The sequence below is a fragment of the Colossoma macropomum genome, unplaced genomic scaffold, assembly GCF_904425465.1.
Source record: "Colossoma macropomum unplaced genomic scaffold, Colossoma_macropomum, whole genome shotgun sequence".
NCBI lineage: Eukaryota > Metazoa > Chordata > Actinopteri > Characiformes > Serrasalmidae > Colossoma > Colossoma macropomum.
Window position 1 is genome coordinate 40,326,405 of NW_023494785.1, and position 25,414 is coordinate 40,351,818.

General features: G+C 40.5%; 2 protein-coding genes across 2 annotated transcripts in view; both read left to right on the forward strand.

Moving 5' to 3' along the window:
- Positions 1 to 4,679, forward strand: part of LOC118814652 — a 7,208-nt gene extending 2,529 nt beyond the window's left edge. Inside the window, exon 2 of the mRNA XM_036580360.1 lies at positions 2,164 to 4,679. Coding sequence (XP_036436253.1) covers positions 2,164 to 3,561 — 1,398 coding nt within the window. The 3' untranslated portion in view covers positions 3,562 to 4,679. The remainder of the gene's footprint in view (positions 1 to 2,163) is intronic.
- Positions 4,680 to 8,703: 4,024 nt separating this feature from the next.
- Positions 8,704 to 25,414, forward strand: part of vars1 (valyl-tRNA synthetase 1) — a 33,474-nt gene continuing 16,763 nt past the window's right edge. The window contains exons 1-16 of the mRNA XM_036594778.1: positions 8,704 to 8,774; positions 9,696 to 10,042; positions 12,624 to 12,767; positions 13,312 to 13,513; positions 13,732 to 13,850; positions 15,567 to 15,642; positions 16,204 to 16,304; positions 16,552 to 16,679; positions 17,666 to 17,830; positions 18,659 to 18,740; positions 19,149 to 19,268; positions 21,018 to 21,126; positions 21,524 to 21,612; positions 21,702 to 21,792; positions 25,000 to 25,124; positions 25,235 to 25,338. Of these exons, the coding sequence (XP_036450671.1) occupies positions 9,698 to 10,042; positions 12,624 to 12,767; positions 13,312 to 13,513; positions 13,732 to 13,850; positions 15,567 to 15,642; positions 16,204 to 16,304; positions 16,552 to 16,679; positions 17,666 to 17,830; positions 18,659 to 18,740; positions 19,149 to 19,268; positions 21,018 to 21,126; positions 21,524 to 21,612; positions 21,702 to 21,792; positions 25,000 to 25,124; positions 25,235 to 25,338 (2,000 nt within the window). The 5' untranslated portion in view covers positions 8,704 to 8,774; positions 9,696 to 9,697. The remainder of the gene's footprint in view (positions 8,775 to 9,695; positions 10,043 to 12,623; positions 12,768 to 13,311; positions 13,514 to 13,731; positions 13,851 to 15,566; positions 15,643 to 16,203; positions 16,305 to 16,551; positions 16,680 to 17,665; positions 17,831 to 18,658; positions 18,741 to 19,148; positions 19,269 to 21,017; positions 21,127 to 21,523; positions 21,613 to 21,701; positions 21,793 to 24,999; positions 25,125 to 25,234; positions 25,339 to 25,414) is intronic.

Here is a 25,414-nt window from a genome sequence, read left to right on the forward strand (position 1 = left end):
AGTGCAAACTGGTTGAGCTATTCTTATGGTACAGAGGTGTGTAATAACACTAGGCCTGCCAGCAAGCCCTGGCCATTTAAGGCGTTATATTTGGGTTATATCTGGGGTTATATATGGGTTGGGCAATATCTAAAAATAATTAGCACGATATTTTCTAGTTAAACGATTACAATTATCGATAATATAATCGCCCCTCCCCCACCCGCCCCAAAACAAAGACACATGGTCCCCAGTAGCATTGACCTACTTTCTATTTTAGTTTATATGTTTTTTAATATCGACTGTTTTATTGAAAATCTTTAATAAACCTCACATATTAAATAATATGATATTAAATAGTCCAACATCTTTAGAGAACTACTTGATCTGTCAAGATAATAAACTGCAAACACGTGTGTTCATGAGCTTCTTGATTCATGGCGATTTGTGTGCTGACAGCGCTCCCTGTTGGACAAACTGCAAGTAATTTCCAAAGCCACGTCCACCTGCTTTCCACATTAAAAACAAGGCGTTTTCCGTCGTTACAGTGGCATTTTCATAATTCAGCTAACCACAGGGACCCTCAGTCTGTGCACGTTTTACTCAGTAAATCTCACGCAGCAGAGATAATGAGGAGACCCCTGTTACGTTTTAAGTGTAAAAGTGAATAAAACGTTATGTGTACATTTTATTTAATAATATTTATGAACTTTTTCTGAGAACACCGGCTGTAGATGAGGATCAGAGAAACTTTCTCTCCAGGTTAGAGTTGCTCTACGCTAACGCTAGTCTATGCTAGTTATTTTAGCTTGTTTTTTTCCCGCAGCTAGTCACGTTGAGGTTAAGCTTCATTTCGATTCTATTCACATAAAATAAATTAAGGGGAATCTGTGTGGTAAAGCTAGCATTACAGCGCGTAGCAGAGAGAAATAACCCAGCAGTTTCTCTCTCTCTCTTTCTGTCTGTCTGTCTCTCTCTATCTCTGAAACTGACTACTGGTGTGAGCCTGCACACTTATTAAACGTGAACCCCAGTCTCCCAACATACTTATCAAGCTGGTTAATGATAAATTTGTTCGTTCTAAATCTCTCTCAGTTCTTTTACCAAAGCAGCGATTATCGCCTTTTACACATCGCCAGTGGGTTACTTGTTCATCTCTCAGTCACGACCTTAACAGCACATCTTTGGCAACACCTGCACATTAAGGCACTTGTACTTCATGGTGGCAAAGTGTAGTAGAATATACTTACCTGTGCATATGAGTGAGTTTGCCACATTTTACTATATTGGTAAAACATAAAATTAGCCTTTCACTGAATTGTTTGCCTGTGCATTTTCTTCGCCTATCCGTGATAAAACAAAACGAACAGCCTTTTCAGTATTGGCACCTTGACTGGTTAACCGAGTATTCAAGTACCTGTGTACATCCCTAGTACACAATTTTCTCCTTACTTCAGATGTAATTGCTCAGGATGTTTTGTGTTCGAGGACTGCTTCTTTGGTTAGGCTAATGTTAGCATAGTGCAAACTGCATACCTAAATCATCAAACATTTGCCTCAAACCGGGTCAACTTGTTAAGTAAACTCTAATAGACTTACGTGTGACTGTGTGATGTACTGTTATCTATAAATGTGGATAAAAGTGTGCTGAATAACTAAAAACAGTAGTAGCCACCATCTTTGTCGCATTTTCCCAGTTTTCTCCCCAAGTTAATCATGTCAAAGTTCACCCGCTAACTAAGACTCCTCCAATCACATGATACTTCCAATGCTCCAAGTCACGTGAAGCACTACTAACATTGGGCAGCTCAACCAAGTTGCTAGATTTACTCTAAGTGATGGTGGAGGAGGCGGGGACCGTCCTACCCACCTAGAGAGAGCGAGGCCAATTGTCCTCTCATGGACTCCTGGCCTTGGATGGCTGTGGCATCGCTGGGGATTGAACTTGCAATCTCCCAATGATAGAGCCAATAGTTTAAGAGCTGGCGGTTGCGCCACTCAGAAACCTAAAGTAGGCATCTCTGTACTTTTGTCCATTTTATAGATAACATTATGTCATGCAGTGCAAAGCTAAAGAAGCCAACATATCTTGGTTGATCGACTATTGGGGTAAGGGGAAAGTCGTGTGAATGTCATGTGTACTTAACCACAGCATTTGCCTTTGTCTCTTGGATGTATCTGCAGGATGAAACCTGGAGCGGTGAAGATTCCCATATGTTCGTCCCAGCTCTCTTCAAGAGGGATCGCCATGTGGCTCCGTCCGCCTCGCTGTCCCCTCTCCAGAAAGTGGACGCTCTCACTGCAGAGGTAGTGGAGAGCCAGGTCGTACCACTTTGCTCCAAAGCAGGGGGTAACATCTATGTTCAAAGCGGGGTGGGTAGATTGAGCGAGTGTGAAGCAGGGACACCCTGGACAGCAGTGTGTTGTGCTGCCCCAGATGGAGCCACTAGCTTTAGCAAGGGAATGGTCCTGGAAGGAGAGGGCGACTTGAAGGTAATGAGTGTGGACGAGCTGGAGAAACTGGTGGGGATTGAGGAACTCTTTTCAGGGGGGTGTAGTCAAGGAGGTCATGGACATGAGGAGGTAATATCACTCTCCAAAGAAAGATCGGACATCATCCAAGACGCCAGCAAGGATACACACCTGGTTGAGACAAGCAGGGATAGTCGCAAGGATACACATCTGGTTGAGACAAGCAGGGATAGTCACATGGATACACAGGTTGCTGAGGGGGCGGAGCCATCTAGAGCTAATACGGAAGCAGATGACACAAGCACCGAAGGAACCTTGATTGAAGAAAGCTTGACTGAGGAGAGATCGATTGAGGAAAGCTCGATTGAGAAAAGCACTAATGCTAACGACACAGAATCTGAACCCTCAGAGAGTGTCCTGCTCTACATCCTGTCATCCTCTTTTTCTCTCCTTTGTGCCCCTCTATCTCCAGTCATCTCCACCCTGACCAACCTCCCCTCTCAAGTCTCCTATGTTCTGCAGGAGGACGCGGCCGTGCTAGCAGCAGTACCCCGGGACAGCCTCATTGTGGTCCAGGACGTGGTTTACGGCGTAGCCTCAGGAGCTGAGAACATATGGAACATCTTGTATCGAGTGGTTGAGAACGGGGGGGGGTCACTTTACTTCTGCATCAGGACATTAGTCGGCACCCTACTGCTGTCCTGCCAGGAGGGGGTGGCTGGCACTGGAACGCTAATGTGCGACATTATGGGGCTAGCAACCGGAACGCTGCAGGAAGCCTTGGAGCTGGGGGGACGTTTGGTAGGGTCGACAGGATATGGTCTAGTCGAGTACTTGGGCGCTGTGGGTTGCGAAATGGGTCATCAAACCAGTACGGTGGGAAAAGGATTGGGGACCTTGGTGTGGAGAAGCCAGAGGGGACTGGGTCACCTACTTAAAGCGGTGGGCACCATCGTAGGAGGAGTTGTGGATAATGCAGTGGAAAACGTGCAGGAAGCTTTTGGAGGAGTGGAAAACGTGGCAGAAAAAGTACAGGAGGTTTCCGGAGTGGTGGAGAATGTGGTCGAAAATGTGGCGGAAAACGTGCAGGAGGCTGTTGAAGGAGCATGAGGACGGGACATTGCTTTTTTAGTGCATGTGGGTGTATCGTCTGGACATCATATCTCCCTGTTTAAGCTTGTGTATACTGCACTGCGCCATCATCACTGTCTGCCTATTAAAAGACATTCCGAATGTACACAACAGACAGTCTTGGCACCCGGAATGGCAATAATTCTGTTGCTGCAGAGAAAATTCAGCCGCCAAATATCATTGATTTGGGAACAGAAATAAAGATCAACATACAGTTGTATGCGAAACTTTGAACACCCTCAGGCAAATTACATCTTTTTGTTGGTTCCCTAAGTGAATGACTAAGTGTACAGCTCTAATGTAAATGCTCCGCCCACAAATGTGTTCCACTTTACATTAAGTAATATTAATTTGGTAGTAATTAGGTCGTAAACACCTTAAAACTCATTTATAAGCTGTTATAACACATGAATAAATACATTGACCTGTTATGACGAAGATGAATATCTGATGAAGCTGATAGGTTTAAGGCAGACAAAGATAAGTAACCAGTAAGAACTGAGCTTTGACAGTATAGATGAATGTTGGCTCACTATTTGGCCAGCAGTAGTTGGAAATGATTTTTAAAGAGTTCATGTTTAATTAATCAATTAATAACCATTAATTAACCAATTTTAAACCATTCATAGACCTTTTTTCCTATTGCAAAGTGGCACCGTTCATTTTTTGGGAAGTACTGTTGTGAGCTCCGACAAATTCACAACAATCTAAAGAGACATTGTCACGCATAACTCAGTTTTTATCAAAATATCTCAACTCAGACAGTTAGTAATTTAAAACTGTATTCATTTATATATTCAGCATCTATATTCAGCAGTGATTTTTGAAAACGCCATTCTTTCTGTCATAGAGAAAACCAGCATAGGCCCAGAGTTCCTAATAGAGGCATGACACAACTACGGAGAGAAGAGGTCTATAGGACAGATCAGCATTATGTCGCAACAGTGAAAAACTTACTACCAGGTAGAGCACTGGGGCCGTGTTAGTCTGAGATCTGCTTTGTTGCCATGGCAACTTCACTTAAGATATTTTCTTAACTTTAAAACAACCCCAGAACTGTCTTAACTTCTGTTTTAATCGTCTGTTTCTATTGTTTAATGCAGTGATAGGCAGCACAGTTCACTATAACCAGCATAATGACGTTATCTACACTGAAAACGCTGCTTTGACTTGTGAGTTTTTTTCTAACAGCGTTTAAAAGCCCCAGAGGCTGCAGACTCGATCTCCACCTTCCCTCTTATTACCTTCATGCATTTATGTTGATAAAAACTGATCAGATTAAATATTACAGTGATCGTGGAGAATAATATGGAGACAGGGCTAAACGTGTGTGTATTTTTTAGGAGGAATAACGTTAGCGTGCTTGGCTGAAGTGTTTGGGAAATGAAACTGAAACTGAGAGCGGCGACGCTCTGGAAAAACAGCACGAAGCGCTGAAATAATATTCTTAACTTTCAGTTTATCGCACTTTAGTTTTATTCGCCTTTCTTTACACCAGTAACACGGAGCGGCACAGTGGCGCAGTGGGTAACATTGTCGCCTCATAGCAAGAAGGGCCTGGGTTTGATTCCCAGCTGGGTGACTGGGTCCTTTCTGTGTGGAGTTTGCCTGTTCTCCCCGGGTCTGCGTGGGTTTCCTCCCACAGTCCAAAAACATGCAGTCAGGCCAATTGCTGAATTGCCCCTAGGTGTGAATGTGTGTGTGATTGGTCGGTTGCTAGGTAACAGACACGACTGTTGATTGTCGACTTCAGTCGAGTAAGTCAGATCTTAACTTAAGACAAAAAGATAAGACTTTTCTGTAACACGGCCTCTGGCACAGTAAGATTTTGTATGAGACCATTGTTGTTAACTGAGCTAGCTTGCAACACTGAAGCGAGCAGAAGCTGGTGAACTTTCTGCTAAGATCATCAATCAGATGCTAATCCATAAAAACCCCCAATTAATTCCCTGCTGAAAAAACATAGAAACCATTAAAGGTTTCTGTTTGTTCCTGGTGGTGTCCAATATGATATTCTGAATGATATTCTGTGTTTTTATGATGGGTTGAGGTCACAGTGTAAAGGACTCTAATGATTTTACAGGTGTTCTCATTCCAGATGCATTTGATGGTTTCCTAATTGAATCTAAAGGTGTCCTACAGGAAACTAGTAGTCTCTAATGGTAACCTTTAAGACAGTCCCCATTAGAAGACAAAATCATCAGATTTTAATTTTAATCCTAATTGCTCAAATGTATATTATTATTTAGTTTTTTTATATACATAACATATCCTAATAGTGTGAACTTTCACATGCATACAGAAAAAATATTGATAAATATAAATATATATGAGATTAATAACAACCAAGATATATAGAAATCAACAGATTTTGATAAAAACTGAGTTGAATGTGATGTTTTCCAACTATTTGTGGGTGGAGCATGGATCAGTCAGTTCCGATGCCTTGATGAACTTCTACATTCTTTGTAAAGTTAGTGTGGGTGTGGTGCGCTGTCAGGGGTGGTAGGTGTTAAAGGGTTTCACATTACATAACAGGAGTTTTAATACAAATGTGCTGGGCCTAAAATGAAAGGGAAAGGCTTTGGGGTCATTGGTTTGATGGTGTTCTTATACTTGAATGTATTTGAAGGTGCTGAGTAAGATATAGTAGCCTTTAGTTTCTGCTGCATCACTTTTTGGAGTGGAACAGTTGTTAATATGTTTGTTCCTCATTCTTTTATCCAACTTTGTTTTGGTGAATCATTTTTGCAGGTGACTGCTAGTTAAATGGAATGAATGAGGATTCCTTTTCAGAAATGAGTAAAGGGATAATAAAGGGATGGGGGTTTCAGAGTCAGTCCGGTGGTGTTGTGTACTGTTGACGAGGCTGTGGGACCTGAAAGCAACCAGAGTCCTTTCAGTACCACAGAGAAAGGGGAACAGATCTGTTTGTCCTTGTGGAACCTGAGACTGCATTTAAATTTAGACTTTGAGTGACGTCTGAATAAAACTTTGCTTCTCTGATTTTCTGATGTCATTATTGTCATTATTACAAAACAGGCGCTGCATTTTAATTACATAAAGTTGGATTTTTATGAAAGAATGTTGATTAAATGACTACCATGCCCATGTAGTTATATAACCCATATAAACAGTGATAAGTTATACAAACATCGGATCAGTTAAGGTAAAAAAATTGTTTTCAGATTTATTGCTATTTTACCATCATCAACATTACATATAAAGACTCAGAAGACATGTGTAGGTACATATTTATACACATACCTTACTTTTAATGTAAGTCAATGGAACCAGAGTTTTTGCCAAGTCATTTTGCGCCGTTTTTTTAAGTCCATTCATCATGAAATTTACATACAATGTAAAGGGTAATAGGTATTTTCAAATGATGTCAACAACTAGAAAACATCAAAAATGGAGAGGTTTCTTCTGACAACAGTGAGATATAAATATATATATATATATATATATATATATATATATATATATAGATAGATAGATACAACACAAATATATCCATTTAATTTCACTGTGCAAAACCACCAGTGAACCAACATATGTCATATATATATATATATATATATATATATATATATATATATATATATGACACGTGTTGGTTCACTGGTGGTTTTGCACAGTGAATTTAAATGGATATATTTGTATTGTAGACATTGTGACCCCTGGTTCCTATCACCACCACTGCAAAGACATCTGAACCTGTAAGTTTCTCTACAATGAACCATTTCACATCAAACCACTCTGAATGACTTTGTTTACATCTCAACCCCTGAAATATACAGAATTGGTGGAATTTCCCTTTAAACTCACACCAGCTCTCCAAGTGAATCCGGTTTTAGAGCCACAGCGTCGAAATTCTCTCGTTTTGTTTTTCAACACCACAACCCTCTGCAAGAGTGACAGGAAAAAAATACTGCATGTCCAGTGTTGAAGTCAGTACACTAGGTGGCGCTGTTTACCTACTGAACGCTTGGACGTGACTACGCCCCCTGGCTCCACGTCGGCCACGCCCCTTGTGTACAAGTCGTTTGAAACCAACTTACACCTGGATACTCAAAAATACATATAAAGCAAAATAAATGAAAAAAAATGAAAATAAATGAATGAATGAATGAATGATACACGAGGGACATGGTTAGGAAAACAAATTAACCAAAGGCTCGACTAAACAGGTAAGTTTATAGCCTAGACTTAAAGATGGAGGCTGTGTCCCGAACACAGACTGGTAGGCTGTTCCAAAGCTGGGGGGCTTTGTATGAAAAGGCTCTTCCCCCTGACGTAACTTTATTTATTTTGGGTACTAATAATGAGCAGCACCTTGTGATCTAACTGGGCGAGTCGATTGATATTAGGAAATAAGGTCACTGAAGTACTGAGGAGCAAGGATTCAAAGCTTTATACGTCAGCAGAAGAATTTTGTACTCAAAAAAGAGTAGGTCGTTGTAAAACGCTCAGTTCTAGAGAAACTTCTCGAGTCAGAACTGTTCACAGTGGTGGTGATAGGAACCAGACGTCTGAAGAGTTGAATGCCTCTAAAAGCTCCCTCACAGAAAGTTATCACATCAAATGGTTATGAATACACTGCCTGATGTCCGAGACATTTTTCTATGGTTTATGTTTTATTGTTTTTTTTTTTTTGTGTGATAAATTAGTAAAAAAATGTATTTTAGGGATACAGGGCGGGTGTTCCAAGGCAAAACAGTCCAAAAGGAAACTTATTTTCTCAGATTTATCACTATTTGACCATCATCAACATCACATATAAAACTCAGAGGACTCGTGTAGGGTCACTGGTGGTTTTGGATGGTAAATAAAATGTCTAACCTATATCTGTGTTGTAGACATCACAACTCCTGGTTCCTATCAGCACCACTGTGAAGAGATCTCAGTCTGTAAGTTTCTCTACCCATTTCACATTAAACCACTCTGAATGACTTTGTTTAAATCCCAACCACTGAATTATACTTATATTTTTTGGAAAAATCAGTGAAATCCCTCTTTAAAACTGATTTCAATGCTCGCCTGTTTCACATGCTTCTGCATCATCAGCCTTCATGTTGCATCAGATCGCTTTCAGTTTCACGTCAGCCGGCGCTGCTTTACGGCAGAGTCCGTTGCTACTCTTGCGCGTTCAGTGCACGCGGCGTTAAAGCTGCCGGTTCTGCTGTTCGGTAAGTGAGAGTCCGTTAGGAGGACATTATTAACTTATTATGATTCACTCCGGTATCATTTACACACCGAGAACGCCTCAGTTACGAGCTTCGGCAACTTTTAACCGACCGGCTTCCTCACAGCTGACGAACCGGCCACAGACGCGCGTGTAGTTCAGCTTAGTGCTGTCAGTACTGCCGCTCTTCGCTCGTGGCCGTCAGTATAACCTCGGATCACAGCTCGCTGATGTCTCTGCTCCCGTAGCTACAGCAGAGCCGCCGTTCTGCCTCTGTTGGGCGAGTTTACCTGACCGTACCTGTTAAACCGCTGAGCAAATGGCCTGTTAGCTTCAGAGTGAGCTGACGAGCCACGAAGCTGAAGTTTCGCTTCTTATTCGAATTTTCCGGTCCACCTTAAATGGCGCGGCAGTCGCGTTCTGGCGCCCGCACAGTCACTGTGTAAGGAGTGGAACTCTGCACCATTTAAGGTGGAACGGGAACTCGACGTAAAATGCTGGCGAATCTTGCGAGTGTTTGTTGTGTGACTTAGCGGTTGATGAAAACACAGCACGTTTCGCTTCATCCTGTCTAAATGTATCTTGAAACAGAGCTGAATGGATGGATGAATGAATGAGTTGGTTCTTTCTTTCTGTCTCAGTTCAGTGTTTTATTGGTGTAAACAAGTTCAGCTTTTGTCAAAGCAGTTAATAACAAACAGGAGAAAGCCAGAAAAATTAGATGTAGCTGTCTCTTTGTATCAGTCTTTCTTTTTCCTGCTCTCTGTTCTGTTTTACTGACCTGAGTCTGGTTCTGTTTACATTTTTACATTGTGAGTTACATTTTTGCTAAAGCTGTTAATGATAGAAAGAAAAAGAGAACAAATACAGATAGAGCACAGTTAAAATAAGGTGTAATCTCTCTATCTCTGTATCTCTCTCTTAGAGATGGACTCCCTATACGTGTCGTCCCACCCTGATGACTTCAGGAGTTTGCTGGCCCTGATTGCGGCCGAATTCTCCCCGTCCCGCCCAAGGATTCTTTTGGAGGAGCCCCCGGCGGGAGTGGCCCGGTGTCGCCCTGCGCTGGTGCTGGGGGACGGCAGGGACACAGCGCTGTGCGGAGCTGGCGCGGTCAGCTGGTACCTGGCCTCGGCAGGCCGCAGGACGGGCAGCGATGCCCAGCAGGAGAGCGAGATGTGGCAGTGGCTGAGCTTTGCTGAGAACGAGCTCACTCCAGTGGCCTGCGCGGTGGTCTTCCCTCTGTTAGGGGTGATGGGAGTCGACAAAAAGGTTCGTGCTTGCATCCTGAATGGGGGCCACAGTTCCTATTGACACATTTTTGTTTCCGTCCTTCATCTTGTCTGTACTAGCTTTAAGAAAAATTAAAAAAATGAAAATTTACCTCCCCTCATCTCAAGTGAAGGCGAACGTCTAAGACGTGTTTGGTGTCTGAGGTTTGCTTCTGTAGTCTTAGAAAAGGCTGATGTAGCTAACTAGCAATGGAAGGATGGACCTCACCAGTCAGCCCTGTGCAAACTGCATGCCCAAATCCTCACACACTTGCCTCAAACCATGTTCAGTAATCTGTTAATCTCTAATAGACTTTCATTTGTGGTTTCTGACCGTGTATGACATACTGTCGTCTATAAAACTGGATGAAACATACCGAAAGAAGGCTGTACAAAGGCAGCTGCTACTACTCTTTTTACCTATGCAGCTAGGCCTGTGCCCGGTAATGGTTAAAGGAAATTCCACCAATTTTCCAAAAATTCTGTGTAATTCAATGATTGCGATATAAACAAAGTCATTCAGATAGGTTTGATGTGAAATGATGCGTTGTAGAGAAACTTCAACCAACTCAGATTTCTGTGCAGTGGTGATGGTAGGAACCAGGGGTCACAATGTACTCAACACAAATCTGACAATTTATTTCACTGTCCAAAAGCACCAGTGAATCAACACATGTCTTCTGGGTTTTTATATGTAATGTTAATGATGGTGAAGTAGTGGTAAAAGAGAAAAAATTAGGTTTATTTGGGACAGTTTGCCTTACAAGGCCCTGCATGTACCTCTGCACCATTCACGGCTTTTAAAAAATGATTAAGGAACAGATTTTAGGCCAAAACTACTGTAAATCAATGTCTTGGACACCAGGCATCATATTCACAGCTATTTCATGTAATAGCTTTCTTTGAAGTAGCTTTTAGCAGGATTGAGCACTTCAGACGTCTGGTTCCTATCTCCACCACTGTGAATAATTCTGACTCGGCATGTTGCTCCGGAACTGAGCATTTAACACCAAACCACTCTGAATTACTTCCATCTTACATCATCTTGCATCATGTTTACATTTTAGCAGTTTCATTATGAAAAATCCCATTTCCTTTTAACCGATTCACCGCGGTGACTGTCTCCGGTGATAAAAACTTTATTTACTGCCAGTTTAAAAGCTGTCATTCATTTATTGATTTATTTCACGCAAACTCTAGCAAGACCCTAGTATTCTCACACAGCAGTTAATGTTGGGTGATGTAACAGCACATTTCTTGTACCTAATGTTACACCACAACAAGTTTGTTGTACCTAACATGGCTGAGAGAGTCTCTCTCAGTGAGGGAGGCGGGCCACTGTATGGTGCTGTGTGTGGCAGACCTCAGACCCCAACATACATTTTTGGGCATTGAGCAAAAGAACCATAACACTGTCATTTCTCAGCTCTTGAACAATTAGACATCAGCTGAAACGGCCTCAGAGAAAAAGGCATCAGACTAAGCATACACAGGCAACACGGCCTCACAGCGTTCATGTGACAGTCACTATTTCTGTGCTTTCTTACTAGATTAGTTACAAGCCAAATTAAATATCACTATATACTTCAACCACAACATTTGTTGAACTGTGTTATTATTAGAGGTGGGCAATGTGATGATACTTTACTGTTAATGTAATATATTTTATTATTGCAGTACACAATACACTTATCAGAGTATATCGTGGATATCTTTAGTACTTACAGAAAGCTGGCCAACTGCATACATACATACATACATCATCTAAACCGCTTATCCTTCTGGGTCACGGTGGGGTGCTGGAGCCTATCCCGGCTGTCATTGGGCGGAAGGCAGGATACACCCTGGACAGGTCGCCAGTCCATCACAGGGCAGACAGACAGACATACACAGTCACTCACAACTAGGGGCAATTTTAGCATGTCCAATTGGCCTGACTGCATGTTTTTGGACTGTGGGAGGAAACCGGAGTACCCGGAGGAAACCCACGCAGACACGGGGAGAACATTCAAACTCCACACAGAAACGACCCTGGTCATCCGGCCGGGAATCGAACCCAGGCCCTTCTTGCTGTGAGGCGACAGCACTACCCACTGCGCCACCGTGCCGCCCTGGCCAACTGCATGTTTCAATAAAAACATCATAATCAGTTGTGTTTATTTGGATTTGAATATGATTGATATAAAATGTTGAATAATAATCGTTGTACCCACAAATTGTGATGCCTCTTTTTAAACATGACTCTACTAGTGCATTAAGTTTCTGTGTCAAAATTTTGTGGTGCGTATCATGAAAACATCAAACAAAAAAGTATAGTGATATGATATTTTTGTCCTGTTGTCCACCCCCAGCTCTTATTATGTTTAACCATTTACTGCAGTAATTTTCCACACAGTTACTCCAATAGGAGGATTCCTTTATTCCTTTAATCAAGTGTTTCATCCATTTTTATAAATCACGGTGTATCTCCCATTTTGTTAATTTGACCCTTTGCCAGTCTTTCACTTTACAGCTATAGTTTACACTCTATAAGTGTGAGTGATTCCCTGTCCTAATGTGACTGATGTTTCCTTTTCTTCCAGCTGCAGCACACTTCAAAGGCAGAGCTGCTACGGGTTCTGAAGGTTCTAGATCAGGTTTTAGAACCACGGACATTCCTGGTTGGGGAAGGTTTGACTCTGGCGGATATGGCTGTTGCTATGGCTGCGCTGCTGCCTTTCAAATATGTGAGTGATCTTCAGTCAAACTGCACATTTGTGCAAAACCAGTGTTCAGAGTTGGGCTGGGTATTGTGTCAGTATGTTGTTATAATCACAATAAAATATTTCATTATGTTTTCTGAGCATGTTATAGTTTTGGCCTGTTAGCTTCAAAAAAATTACTATTAGTTTTAGAGAAATTGTAGAGCGTCTGTAAAGATCACTGTGTATTAAAACTGATTGTATGTTAGTCCAATATGGCCATAATCTAATTTATCAGTTGTTTTTACATTCTTATATTGATTAAAAATAAGAATAATTGAAGTATTGATTGTATAGTCCTACGTTTCATTCATTTTATTTGGCACATCATCCATATCAGCTTTTTAACAAAGGTCAGAAAAATGAAATATCATCAATAATTATTATTTATCATGAAAATGTAGCCCACCCTTATATTAAGGCGTGTTTGTTGATCCTGGACAGTATCCTCCACTATATTTTGTATTTTGATTATTCGTGTGTAGATTGATTCCTATAACTTACCTTTGTTTTTATTCCTCTCTCTCAGGCACTGGAGCCGTCAGACAGGAAGACGCTGGTGAATGTGAGCAGGTGGTTTGATACGTGCGTGAATCAGCCTCAGTTCCTGAAGGTGTTGGGCAAAATATCTCTCTGTGAAAAAATGGTGCCTGTGGCTCCCAAATCTAACTCTGCTGCCAACGCCGCTGCTGCTGCAAACAACATTGCTCCCAACAGCACACCTGTCAGCGGTGAGTCTGTGTGGGTGTTAGCAAGGTTAATTGCCCTGAAGGATCTGCTGAGCTTCCGAATGTTGTATGTACTGAATATTGCCAGAAAAATCTGTCTGACAGTTTGCTTCTTGGCATTACATACTGATTTGAAGTATTTCATAAACCAGTGTAAGTCTGATTTTAAAGGGTGAGTACCCCATTTATTATTTCTTTTTTCTTATTTAATTTTGTCCCAGGTCCACCGAAGACAGAAGCCCAGCTGAAGAAAGAGGCTAAAAAGCGAGAGAAGATGGAGAAGTTCCAACAGAAGAAAGAGATGGAGGAGAAGAAGAAGCAGATGCAGTCTCAGACTGAGGTATGACCACTGATGGTTTGCTGACCTAATCACAGCATTCAGAATGTTCTGCCTTCCGTCTACATGATGTCAGTATATTGATGCCATCATGTAGACCACAGCAGTGAAGCCTAGTGTTTTCCCTCGTATTATACTCCCCTGGTCAAACTACATGTTTTGTTGATCTTCGCATCCTCTGCAGCAGGGGTGTCCAATCTTATCCACAAAGGGCTGGTGTGGCTGCAGGTTTTCACTCAAAACAGACCGGAGCTCACCTGATTCTGCTTGTTTAATCGGTTGGTTTCAGTCTTCCAACTGCTGATCAGGTGATGTCCTGCTTTGTTGGAATTAAAACCTGCAGCCACACCAGCCCTTTGTGGATAAGATTGGACACCCCTGCTCTACAAAGAACACACTTCTGCACATTTTAGTGCACAGTCATTGTTTATTTGCTGAATTTAACATAATGGGGAAAAAGTAAAACATACAATGTGGCCTGAGCAAAGGTTGTTGGTCATTTCACATGTTGAACTAAGTAAATAAATACAAATTGTGCACGGAAATCTGCAGAAAAGTGCCATATTCATGTTTGTCCCCTGTAGGAGCTGTGTTAACTTATTTTCAGTTAGAAAACCAACAAAACATGTAGTTTGAGCAGAGGTGGTCAAACATTTGCATACGACTGTCATAGAGGTGGCATAAGCGAACACCATTAACAACCTGTGGCAGTGAGGCAGAAGTTAAGTCTTTTTTGACTGTTTGAGCTAGTAGCCTTTCTGTGGAACCTCTTTTAACAGAAAGCAGGCCAATCAACAACAAACACATACTGCAAATGAAGTGGTTTTACTTTAACATTAATTGGGAGCTCTATTATCAATGAAAACACAGACTGGATACTGTAATGGAGAGCAAAATAATTGCATCAGGACTTCCTTTCTCTAAACTGTGTTCTGCAGTTTTCTAAAAACGCAGAGTTACGGTGTTGATTTTAAGATATCAAAGCACACGCTCAGGAAAGTTGATTTGTAAAGCAGAAACACCTTTTACATCTGTCACTTAAAACACTAGCTTACTCCATCAAACTCTCATTTCAGAGTCTTATGACTTAGCCTTTAGAATTACTGTATTAACCATATACTGTATATTGCTGCTCTGGTTGCTACCTCAGTGACTGCTGTGCTCATATATGCTAGGCTGTCTGCTAAGCTGCTAATATGTCATATTATGTTACATCCTCCTTTGTACAGCTCCACATACTCGCAGTACCGTGTACTGCCTGTGCTCTGTTCTGTATCTGTTGTAAGTCTCTAGTATTTATTTATTGTACTGTATTGTCTCGCACTTGTGTTCCTGTGTTGGTCCTGGAGGATTGTTGTTTCATGTCACTGTGTTCTTGTACATAGTTGAAATGACAAAGCCTGACTTGGCTTGACTTGAGCTGATATGTTCTTGCGAAGGAACCTAATTACTTTAGATACTAATAATAATAATAGGAAATTTTAGTTTTTATTTAGTATCTTTTTCTAGTTCCTGTAAACTGTTCTGAAAGAAGAACAGGCCATTTCGATATTGTGCAAATAATCTCGTTGACTCTGGCTTTAGTTGATCATTGATAGCCAGGGGAACGGTCAGCCTCTGTCATCTCAGATGATGGATAATTGACCTGTTACTTAACTTGGGTGGGGGAAAAAATTGATATGTTCAGAATAATAATGCTTTGTTGTCTGTTTACTCTAGAAAAAGGCCAAACCAGAGAAGAAGGAACTGGGAGTGATTACATACAACATTCCTACTCCAGCCGGAGAGAAAAAAGGTGCGTATATGCGTTTGGTACCATTGATGGAAATTTACGATAAATTTGAGAAAGAATTTTACAAGTAAGCTGTAATAGTGAATCATTTGGTCGTAGCTATTGTGATATTGATTTTTGGGGTACTGTCATTATAGAAGGCTCCAATATGCAAAAATGATCTCTCTAACCAATCACAGTGTTACTCTGCACATCCTGTCACAGTTCTGTAATCATGTAATTCAGCAAAAGTAAATTATTTTGGGAAAAATTAAAGCAGGTCAGTTTATTGATTCACATTCACAACAGTTTGCTGTTAATATATTACAAGATGTATCTAGATCAGAGTTTGCAGCGATATAATCACAATATTAGTGTTTTCTGGACATCTCGAAGCCCTAATTTGCATTTTGTACTTCAAGCATTTAACCAGTGATGGTGATTTCAGTTACAGTACACTGTGTTTGAAGTCTCAAAATATTATTTTTGTATTTGTGTTAAATTTTTCAGTGATTTATCTTTCTCATACTCTCTGACACTTTCTTCTCTTACGTCTCCAACCTGATCTAACTCTTGCACATGCAGATGTGCTGAGCCCTCTGCCTGATTCATACAGTCCGCAGTACGTGGAGGCAGCTTGGTACTCGTGGTGGGAGAAACAGGGATTCTTCAAGCCTGAATACGGGGTAAGAAAACACCTGATGAGATTTATGTAGTTAGAATAATTTTGACACATTTCACTGGACTTAAAATTGAACACATTCAAAATACACTAACAGAAGCCAGTGAGCAGTTTACTGTAGGATTCTACAGATGCAGCCCAAAGTGATTGAAGTTGAAGTTGAAAAACACTGCGTTCATTTAATTTCATGCGTTTTTATTTTCCATGCATTTTGATGTTCTGAAGCTACTGTGTCTCTGTATGTTTATTAGCGGAAGAGCCTCAGCGAGCCAAACCCTCGTGGAATCTTCATGATGTGTATTCCTCCACCTAATGTGACAGGGTCTCTTCATTTGGGCCACGCCTTGACCAATGCAATCCAGGACTGCTTGACCAGATGGTAATCAGTATTTTTTTTCCTAACCAAGTTCATGATTGGTTGGTAGTGCTGCAACCAGCATTACTGAAATCTATAATTATATCTATAATTAACTTTTTTTTGTGAGTATCGTAAAGGGGTACAATATATCTGCAAAAATGTAATAATTGTGATGCACAAAAATGAAAATTCCTGACTGACACTAAAATTCAAGACACATGGCCAAAAACTGAAACTGAAAGAAAAGATTGTTGTTTTTTTTTTTTTGTTTTGTTTTTTTTTTAAGTACTAAACGTACTAAACTACAAGGTAATCAAGAAAAAAACGCTTATTGTTATTGATAAAATCAGTTTTTAGTCTAGTATGTAAGCTACAGTATGTGCCACCAAAATCAGCATCCTCAACAGAGCGTGGTTTGTCATTCAAGGCAAAGAATTCCATTATTTTAGGTTATAATTTGTACTTTGGCTGTCGTTTGGGAATTTTTTCGGCATTTTAGAAACTGAGGCTACAGGATGTGTTAGTGTGGTAGCAGGGACTTTCCTTCTGTTGTTCTGCAGTATTTTTTTGTATTAAGTGAGACGTTGTGCTTCCAAGTGGTATCGTGTAACGTGTAGTACACAGTACCATTGTTGATCTGCTGCTGCTCAAACTGTTTGAACGCGTCTACGCTGAACAGTCAGAAGAACGGGGGAAAAATTAGTTTTTAATCCCTGTTTCTTGTTTTCATTCAAATGAGTTGTTAAATGTTTGATTTTCTGATGCATCCCTGTTCAGTAATTTCTGTTGTGGGTGTTATATTGGAATTATGACTCATGGTCACAACTAAATTGGAGAGAAAATCTAATAAATCAATATATAAAAAGAAATGGGCGAAGGGATAGCATCAAAATAAAGCAAAACAAAAAAGCAAGGGCCCTGTATTTTTGCTTGCTAGTGAGCATGGTGACCATTATGTGGTGTATCCACACTCCTTGCTGATGTTTTGGTGCCGTGTGACGATGCAGGCACAGGATGAGAGGGGAGACCACACTGTGGAACCCCGGCTGTGATCACGCTGGCATCGCAACCCAGGTGGTGGTGGAGAAGAAGCTGATGAGAGAGAGAGGGATGACCCGACACGACCTCGGACGAGAGAACTTCATCCAGGAGGTCTGGACGTGGAAGAATGAGTAAGTGGAGTGTTGCTCCCCGATACTGAAGTTGTATCTTTTTTTAGTAAACACATTTATGGTAGAAGCCAAAGGGCAGTTGAATTCAGCAAGTGCCCACTGACTTTAATGATAAGCGAATGGTTGATACATGGAGACATGTTGAAATTCATGTCTGCGGTATTCAACCACTTGATACAGATGCTGCAAATAGAGATTATGGTAAAAAAATAATTAAAAATATAGTTGTGTTCCTTTTAAGAACACTAATTATGTAATTTTTGACTTCACAGGCAGTGCAGTAAGAACCCCTTATGTACTTGAATAGGTTCTGTTTCACCAATGTTTTCAAATTTCTTGCTAAGTAAAATGGTTGAGGTGTAAACGAAGTCATTCAGAGTGGTTTGATGAAATGTGCTCAGAATCGAGTCAAGTCAAAGTTCAAATCTCCCTACTGAAAGTTATGTGAATTATGTGAAATTGTCACGAGAACATGATGCCCAAGATAACGTTTTATGATAGTTTTGAGAAAAAGTTTTGTCCTAAACCATATTTTTTTCGTTTATGAAGGGGTACATGCTGGGTGCTTTAAGGCAAAATAGTCCCCAAAGAAATCTTATTTTTATGCATTTAGCACTATTTTATCATCACCGTTACATACTAATGTCACAAAATTCAGAAGACGTGAAGGTTCTCTGGTCATTTAGCAAATCAAGGAAATCTGAGTTGATAAATTTCTCTACAGCTCATATCAAACCACTCTAAAAGACCTTGTTTACATCTCAAACATTGAATGATGTTTTTAAGTCAATGTACTAAAACCATAATGTCTTTTTTTTTTCTCATTAGAAAGGGAGATCGTATCTACCACCAGCTGAAGAAACTCGGCTCTTCTCTGGACTGGGATAGAGCGTGTTTCACCATGGACTCTGTGAGTAGGAATCACAGACACACACAGTTCACACCTGTAGAAGGGCGATGGTTTAATTTAGTTTCCGTGACATTGTACAGTAGCTCTAAAGCTTTGTGTAGACACTTCAGGTTTTTTCCCCATATTTTCAGTCTATAGCGAACTAGACTCTTTCTCAGTTCCTCTATGGAACTCATTAATCAGCTGTCATTTCAGCAAATGTATCTCTAGTACCTCCAAGTACACAAACGTAATCTTGGGAAGAAGAACGTTAAATCTGATTTGAGCATTTCAGCCTGGCGTTATATACATTATTAGAAAACTTTATTAGATTCCAGTAAAATCTCCCTTGGAAACAAAGACACAGTATTAATACTTGATTAATAGTGCTGTAATCTAATTCACTAACTTTTGTGTTTGTCTGTGCAGAAACTGTCATATGCTGTTCAGGAGGCTTTTATTCGTATGCATGACGAGGGAGTGATCTACAGGAGCAAAAGGCTGGTCAACTGGTCCTGCACTCTCAACTCTGCCATCTCCGACATAGAGGTACGCTGATTAATTAAGCTGTACATGCTTTGGACAACAGCTCGGATTTCAGCTACCCTTGATATAAATCACTGGTTCACAAGCACTGACCTTTTGATGGCAGCGACATTCGCTTGTCATGGTATGTGAAGACGCCTTGACTAGAAAACAGTTGCCTAGTTGGAATATTTAATTATAGTAGCTGATAGTTAACCAGTAGTTGATGCCTTTTGCTGTAACTGCAATCAGATAATAATTATAGCATAAACTGATGAATATTAGCCATGTAAACTCATAAAAACATTATGTCCGTAAAAACTTGCCCACTACAAACATTGCGATGTTAAAGGTAACAGCTTATAGTCTTTTAAAGACTAATTGTAAAAAGCCCTTTCCCCTCTAGTTGAGGGAGGGCAAGGTTGATGTTGAGGGGCTGACGATATAAATTTATATTATTCTTCACTATTCAGAGGAAAGTGTTTTATTGACATTGGTAAATAAATGAATGGATAAATGAATATTATTAAGAACAATTGCAACAGTAACAACAGAAATAATTATTATCATTATTATTATTTCAAGTATAAGACTTGAACTAAAACCAAATACCATGAGATAGTTGGCAACTAAAAAGCTTTTCTGTTCTTTGTTGTGTAAATACTCACACACACTCTAGTAGCTTTTTCAGTTCCCTTTAATGAAGCCAGTTCATCTTTCTCTTCTCCAGCTTCTTTACCTGTTTGTTTTTATCTCATCACTCATCCTCAGTTACGTTTTGCTCTTCGGCTGCAAAGTGCTCTTGTTTAGCTGGTTTCTGGAATGTCACTGTTTGCTTGACAGCCAACATTATATCTGCTTTGTCCAACAGAGCTGAACAAAATTAAAAAAACAAGGTAAGTAATCTGCGCAAACCCAGCACCGCCCATGAAAGGAGACATTTGCAGCTCTTTTCGGTGCCGTGCTGCAGGTGGCAAGCGGAAAAAACTCTCTTCATACACTCCTGACAGGCAAATGGTCCGTGGCGCAGTTAATACTTCAGGTCCAGCATTTCTGAAAGTTATTTAAGCTATTTATGCTCATATTTAGGCTCAATCTCCTTTTCTCGTTTTCACCCGTTTTCGAGTGCCATCTTGCCCCTTGGAACTGAGTTACAAGAGGTAGTGGTTGAAATGTTCGCTACAAAATCGAACAACCCTCAAATAAAAAGAACATTACTTCATTAACTACTAGCGCTGCTCTGTAGGTGACCCTGCCAGTCTGCAGTGACAGCAGAGGAGGGTAAAGTTCATTTTAGTTACATTTAGGGCATCATATGCCTTCAAAGAGGGGGGCAATTATTTATCGCCCACCCCTAATTCTTCAGTGATATGAAGTCAGGTATTCACCAGCTTCTTGTTCGAATTTTCCTGTTCAACCTTAAAGGCAGCAACAGTTGCGGCTGCTGGACTGTTTAAGGTAGAATGGGAAATTTAGCCAGCTAGCTACTGAGACACACTATTAGCAGTTTTTAGTTGGAGTGTCTGTGAAAAACCTCCGTTTTGAGGGCCATGTAGCCCTGACACTTCACCCTACCCCTCTATCTCAACAAAAATCCGGACCCCTAGACGTGAACGCGCAAAACGAAGGGGTAAGTGGTAGGGGCGAGGGGGTGAAACAGGACTGGGCCTTAGTCTGTCTAGAAGGCACAGATGGTGTGGTTTGCCGTTTTTGGGCTCGTCTCTGTATCCACCTACAGCAAAATCTGTATTGTGTACTGTGTTGTTTCTTCAGGTGGATAAGAAGGAGCTGACAGGCAGAACTCTGCTTCCTGTGCCAGGCTATAAGGAGAAGGTAGAGTTTGGAGTGCTGGTGTCTTTCTCCTACAAGATAGAGGGATCCGGTAAGAGGAGTGGATATATGAGTGATTGTTTAATCAATCAGTTTTTAATTGAACTCTTTTTCTTTCCGCTCTCATTTTACCTTGTCATAAAGTTCTGTATGAGTAACAATAGATTTCTTAGTTTATCGGGAATGTAATGAATTAATACAGGCTGTATCATCCTGAACATTTCCTGTAGTTTTAGTAGTTAGTATTAGTAATTGTAGTTAGTAATCACTGTCTATGTGAACATTTATAGAGCCTTTATAGAGTGCTTTGTTATGTTATAAATGCACCTTTTTATCTTCCCAGTAATTGACAACACTGTTGACAGTTTTTTGTTGCAGAGTTAGCAGCTCTAAGTACAGATTATAAAGCTGTGCCATCCATTAATGACTTTGGTGCTTTTACCACGTAGATGAGGAGGTAGTCGTGGCGACCACACGTATCGAGACCATGTTAGGAGATACAGCTGTGGCGGTCCACCCCGACGACCCCAGATACCAGGTATCAAACACTGACCTCCTTTCCATGGTTCTCTCATTATGTTTGGCAAATTCTTTTGCTCTGATTTCTCTTTTTCTTTCTCTCTACAGCACCTGAAAGGAAAGATGGCGGTTCACCCGTTCTGTGACCGTAAATTGCCCATTGTGTTCGATGACTTTGTGGACATGAATTTTGGAACAGGTGAGCCGAATGTGCCTTTAATTAATAGGAAAGCGCGAGGGTTCGTTATTACTGCAGTGCTCCTCAAGAGTGAGCCTGTTCAGTAGAGTCACTGAGTGCGTTTACATGCACTCAGTAATCCAATCATAATCGAATTTCTGCAGTTATCTGATTATCCAAATGGTCATGTAAACAGCACACTCTGATTTCTTAGATCGGAGTAAGGTCTTGAAATCTGATTAAGAAATCCGATAAAGAGAGCTGGATTTTAGTTCAGTAATCAGATTTCTCAGTGCATGTGAACTCTTACTCTGATTTCTTTCACATTTCTCAGTCTGTACATCTGTGAAACGGACAGCAGTACTGGAAATAAGCAAGCAGAGTTTCCTAGGACTGAGGAATATCTTAGTTGATTAAAAGGCCTTTCTTTACTAAAAGTTGACCAATCATGCCTGCCCCAAAACGTAGCATTGAAAAACATTATATATGCAAATATTACACATAGACATTAATAAAACTCCCCCTGAAAGTGGGTTTTTTTTGCATTTCAATGACAGGATAAAACAGATATAAGCTCATAAAAATGGGATAACATTTCGATTAGGAATTATAAATAATATAAATTTATGTTCCAGCAGGGCTAGCTGGTGCGCTTGCTAAACAAATTCATGTGTCATCATGCGCTGGTTATTAACTGATGAGAGAAGCTGAATCCTGAGGTAGTTGGTACACTAAGCTAGCCTTAACCAAGTCTCAGAAGAAGTCTGAAGTATGGTAGCATTTCAAACATTTGTAGGACAACCCAAACAAAGTTCAGTGCAAACTCTGTATGCAAGAATTTGCTTATCATACATCAGCGTTGAACATGACAAACCGCTTGAAATGTTAAGATGCACAGCTAGGGGGCCATTCTGCAATTATTTGGGCAGACCTACCATACATACTGAACTATACTAGACTATAAACTATACTGAACTGGTAGAGAAGAACCAAGGACTGCTATGCAAAACTGTGCACAGCAGCCAAATGTGTACTCCGCATTCGCTCCACGTCCACACCATCGGAGCGAATATTCTCAAAGGCCGGCTTCATCGTTAACAAGATCTGAAGTTCATTTCAGTTCCAAGTAATGTGGACAAACTAGTTTTCCTCTCCTACAACATGCCAAGGCTGATTAAGAACATTGTATTACATGGGAGAGTAAGAACATTCATCTGCCTTGTGATTTATATAGGCCAGGCCAATCATTTGTTTTAGAACTAAAAGCTATTTGTTGTGCAGGAAACATTTTTGCGTTTGCATGTTAACTATGTCAAATTTTAAATTGCAATAATTTGTTTACACTTAGATGTATTTATTATGTTTAAAGAGAACACACAGCAGACGAATAAGCCTATCCTGTTGAAGGCGAGAAGTTATTTGAAAGCGAACAGTGCTGTGAATTTATTTAAAATATTCAGGCCTACTGTTTTTATTTTCATCTAAAAATAATTTGTGTTAAATCATTTCATTTGGTAATTTATTCTTGTTTAGATTTATTCATTAGTTTATGTTTAAGGAGGGAAAAAAAGAAGTAGGGCCATCCTGTTGAAGAGATGTTGTTTATTTCATAGCGGGCAGTGCTGTGAATTTATTTTAAACTGTTTCATTTGTTTATTTATTTACACATTGGTTTTAAAGTTTAAAAATAAACACAAATTATTATTTTTCCGACAAATCTATGTGGTAGCCCAACATCATACGTCAGCAGTTCAGATAGACTGCAGTTAAAATCTGGCATCATATGCAGCTGTGTTTCATTTTTTAGTGCTCAAAGTTATATTTCCGTGACTCTGTTGCATTTGGCTATGTTATTGTGGTCAAAATCGTCACTGAAACTCCGCACTCCACATGACAATTACTTTGCATCTTAAATCGATGTCTTTTTATTTTTATAATATATTATTGAGAAAGTCAAAGTAACCGTTCCAGGCTGGGAGTGGCAAAAACCAGAAAATCCATCCGCATCCACAAGGCATAAGCAAAATAAATCCCAAAGCAAATAAATTTCCGGCCACATCGTCTAAAGAGAAGTATAAAAAGCCTTTATTGAAACATGGCAATATGTATAAAGGTGTGCCGACCCGTTGCGGCCTTCTCAGGCCTTCATCAGGACACAGAACAATGGCAAACCATTAGGAACCACCTGAGAACACCCCTATATATACACAAGCTTCTGCCACCTGTTGGTCAGGGAGAAAAAGACAAGAGGAAGGGATTACTGCACTATTGTTTGTTTAAATCAATACAGCCATAACAATTTGTGTAAAAATACCAGATGTTTAAAATGTCATAAGTGGCCATCGTAGGGTTCTTCTTTAGCAGCTGTAGCCAGTCAGCAGCCTGTCCATGTTGTCCACCCTCATACATACACACACGCACAGACACACACACACACTAACAGCATGTAGGAGGAGAACAGCGTTCAGGGCACCTCCACACTTTTATTCCCTGCGGGTTCACCCAACACCACATGTGTAATATAAATGTGTAGGGGGTGTTTACAGTGTGAAGACACTGAAAATGGGTTATTTTATATGTTTTTCACAGAAAATGAGCAAATGCCAAGGAATCTGGGGTTGAAATGATAAATCACATCATTTTTTCTTTTGGTAAACATTGAAAATGGGTTCCACAGACCTGAACACCACACAAGGGTTAACGAAAAGGAGAGAAATCAATGTCCTCATTCAAGCCAGGATACTTTTTTTTTTTTTTATGTTGTTGAGAAAGTTTTTATTACTTTTTATCAATACCTGCTGCAATTAATCGCAACAATGCCTCACACACTTATGTATTTTATGTGGAAGGCATACACTGAATTAGTAGTTGTACTGTGGTCAGTTTCTCAGTGAACCCAATACGTTTCTGGCAGACGTTTACAGGTGATGTTCTGGCTTTGTGTCGTGATATTTTACTGCCGTGCACATGTTCAAATTTGCAAAGTCATATGAACAGGACGCGATGGGTGCTGGCCTTACCATCATGAGATCACAAGTTTGATCCCCGGTGATGCCGCAGCTGGAATTTCAGTTTAGGTCTGAATTCAAAATGAACCCCTTCCCGTTTCTGTGATGGAGGCTGTAGTTGACCAAGGACACCAGTCGACTTGTTAAGTTAGACAGGACAACCCAAGCATGTTATGGTGTTGGTTTGGCCATCTGACTGAGCTCAGTATTGATCCTGCAGGTGCGGTAAAGATCACCCCAGCTCATGACCACAACGACTACGAGGTGGGCGAGAGACACAAACTGCCCTTCGTTAACATCCTGGACGAGAACGGCTTCCTCATCAACGTTCCTCCTCCATTCCTGGTACATAAACTCACATCATCAGACACATTAGAACTGATCAGATTAGTCTCCTCATGTTTTTCTACCTGCTCTATCACAGTTATTTAAAACCTTCTTATTGTTCTTTGAAGGGTATGAAGCGTTTCGAGGCGAGGAAAGCTGTGCTGCAGGCCCTGAAGGACAGAGGCCAGTTCAAGGAGGTTAAAGATAACCCCATGGTGGTGCCTGTGTGCAGGTCAGCTCAGTAAACTCGCAACAGTTATTCAGAAACATCATAACAGCTATCATATTTGTGAAAGAACACATTGCCC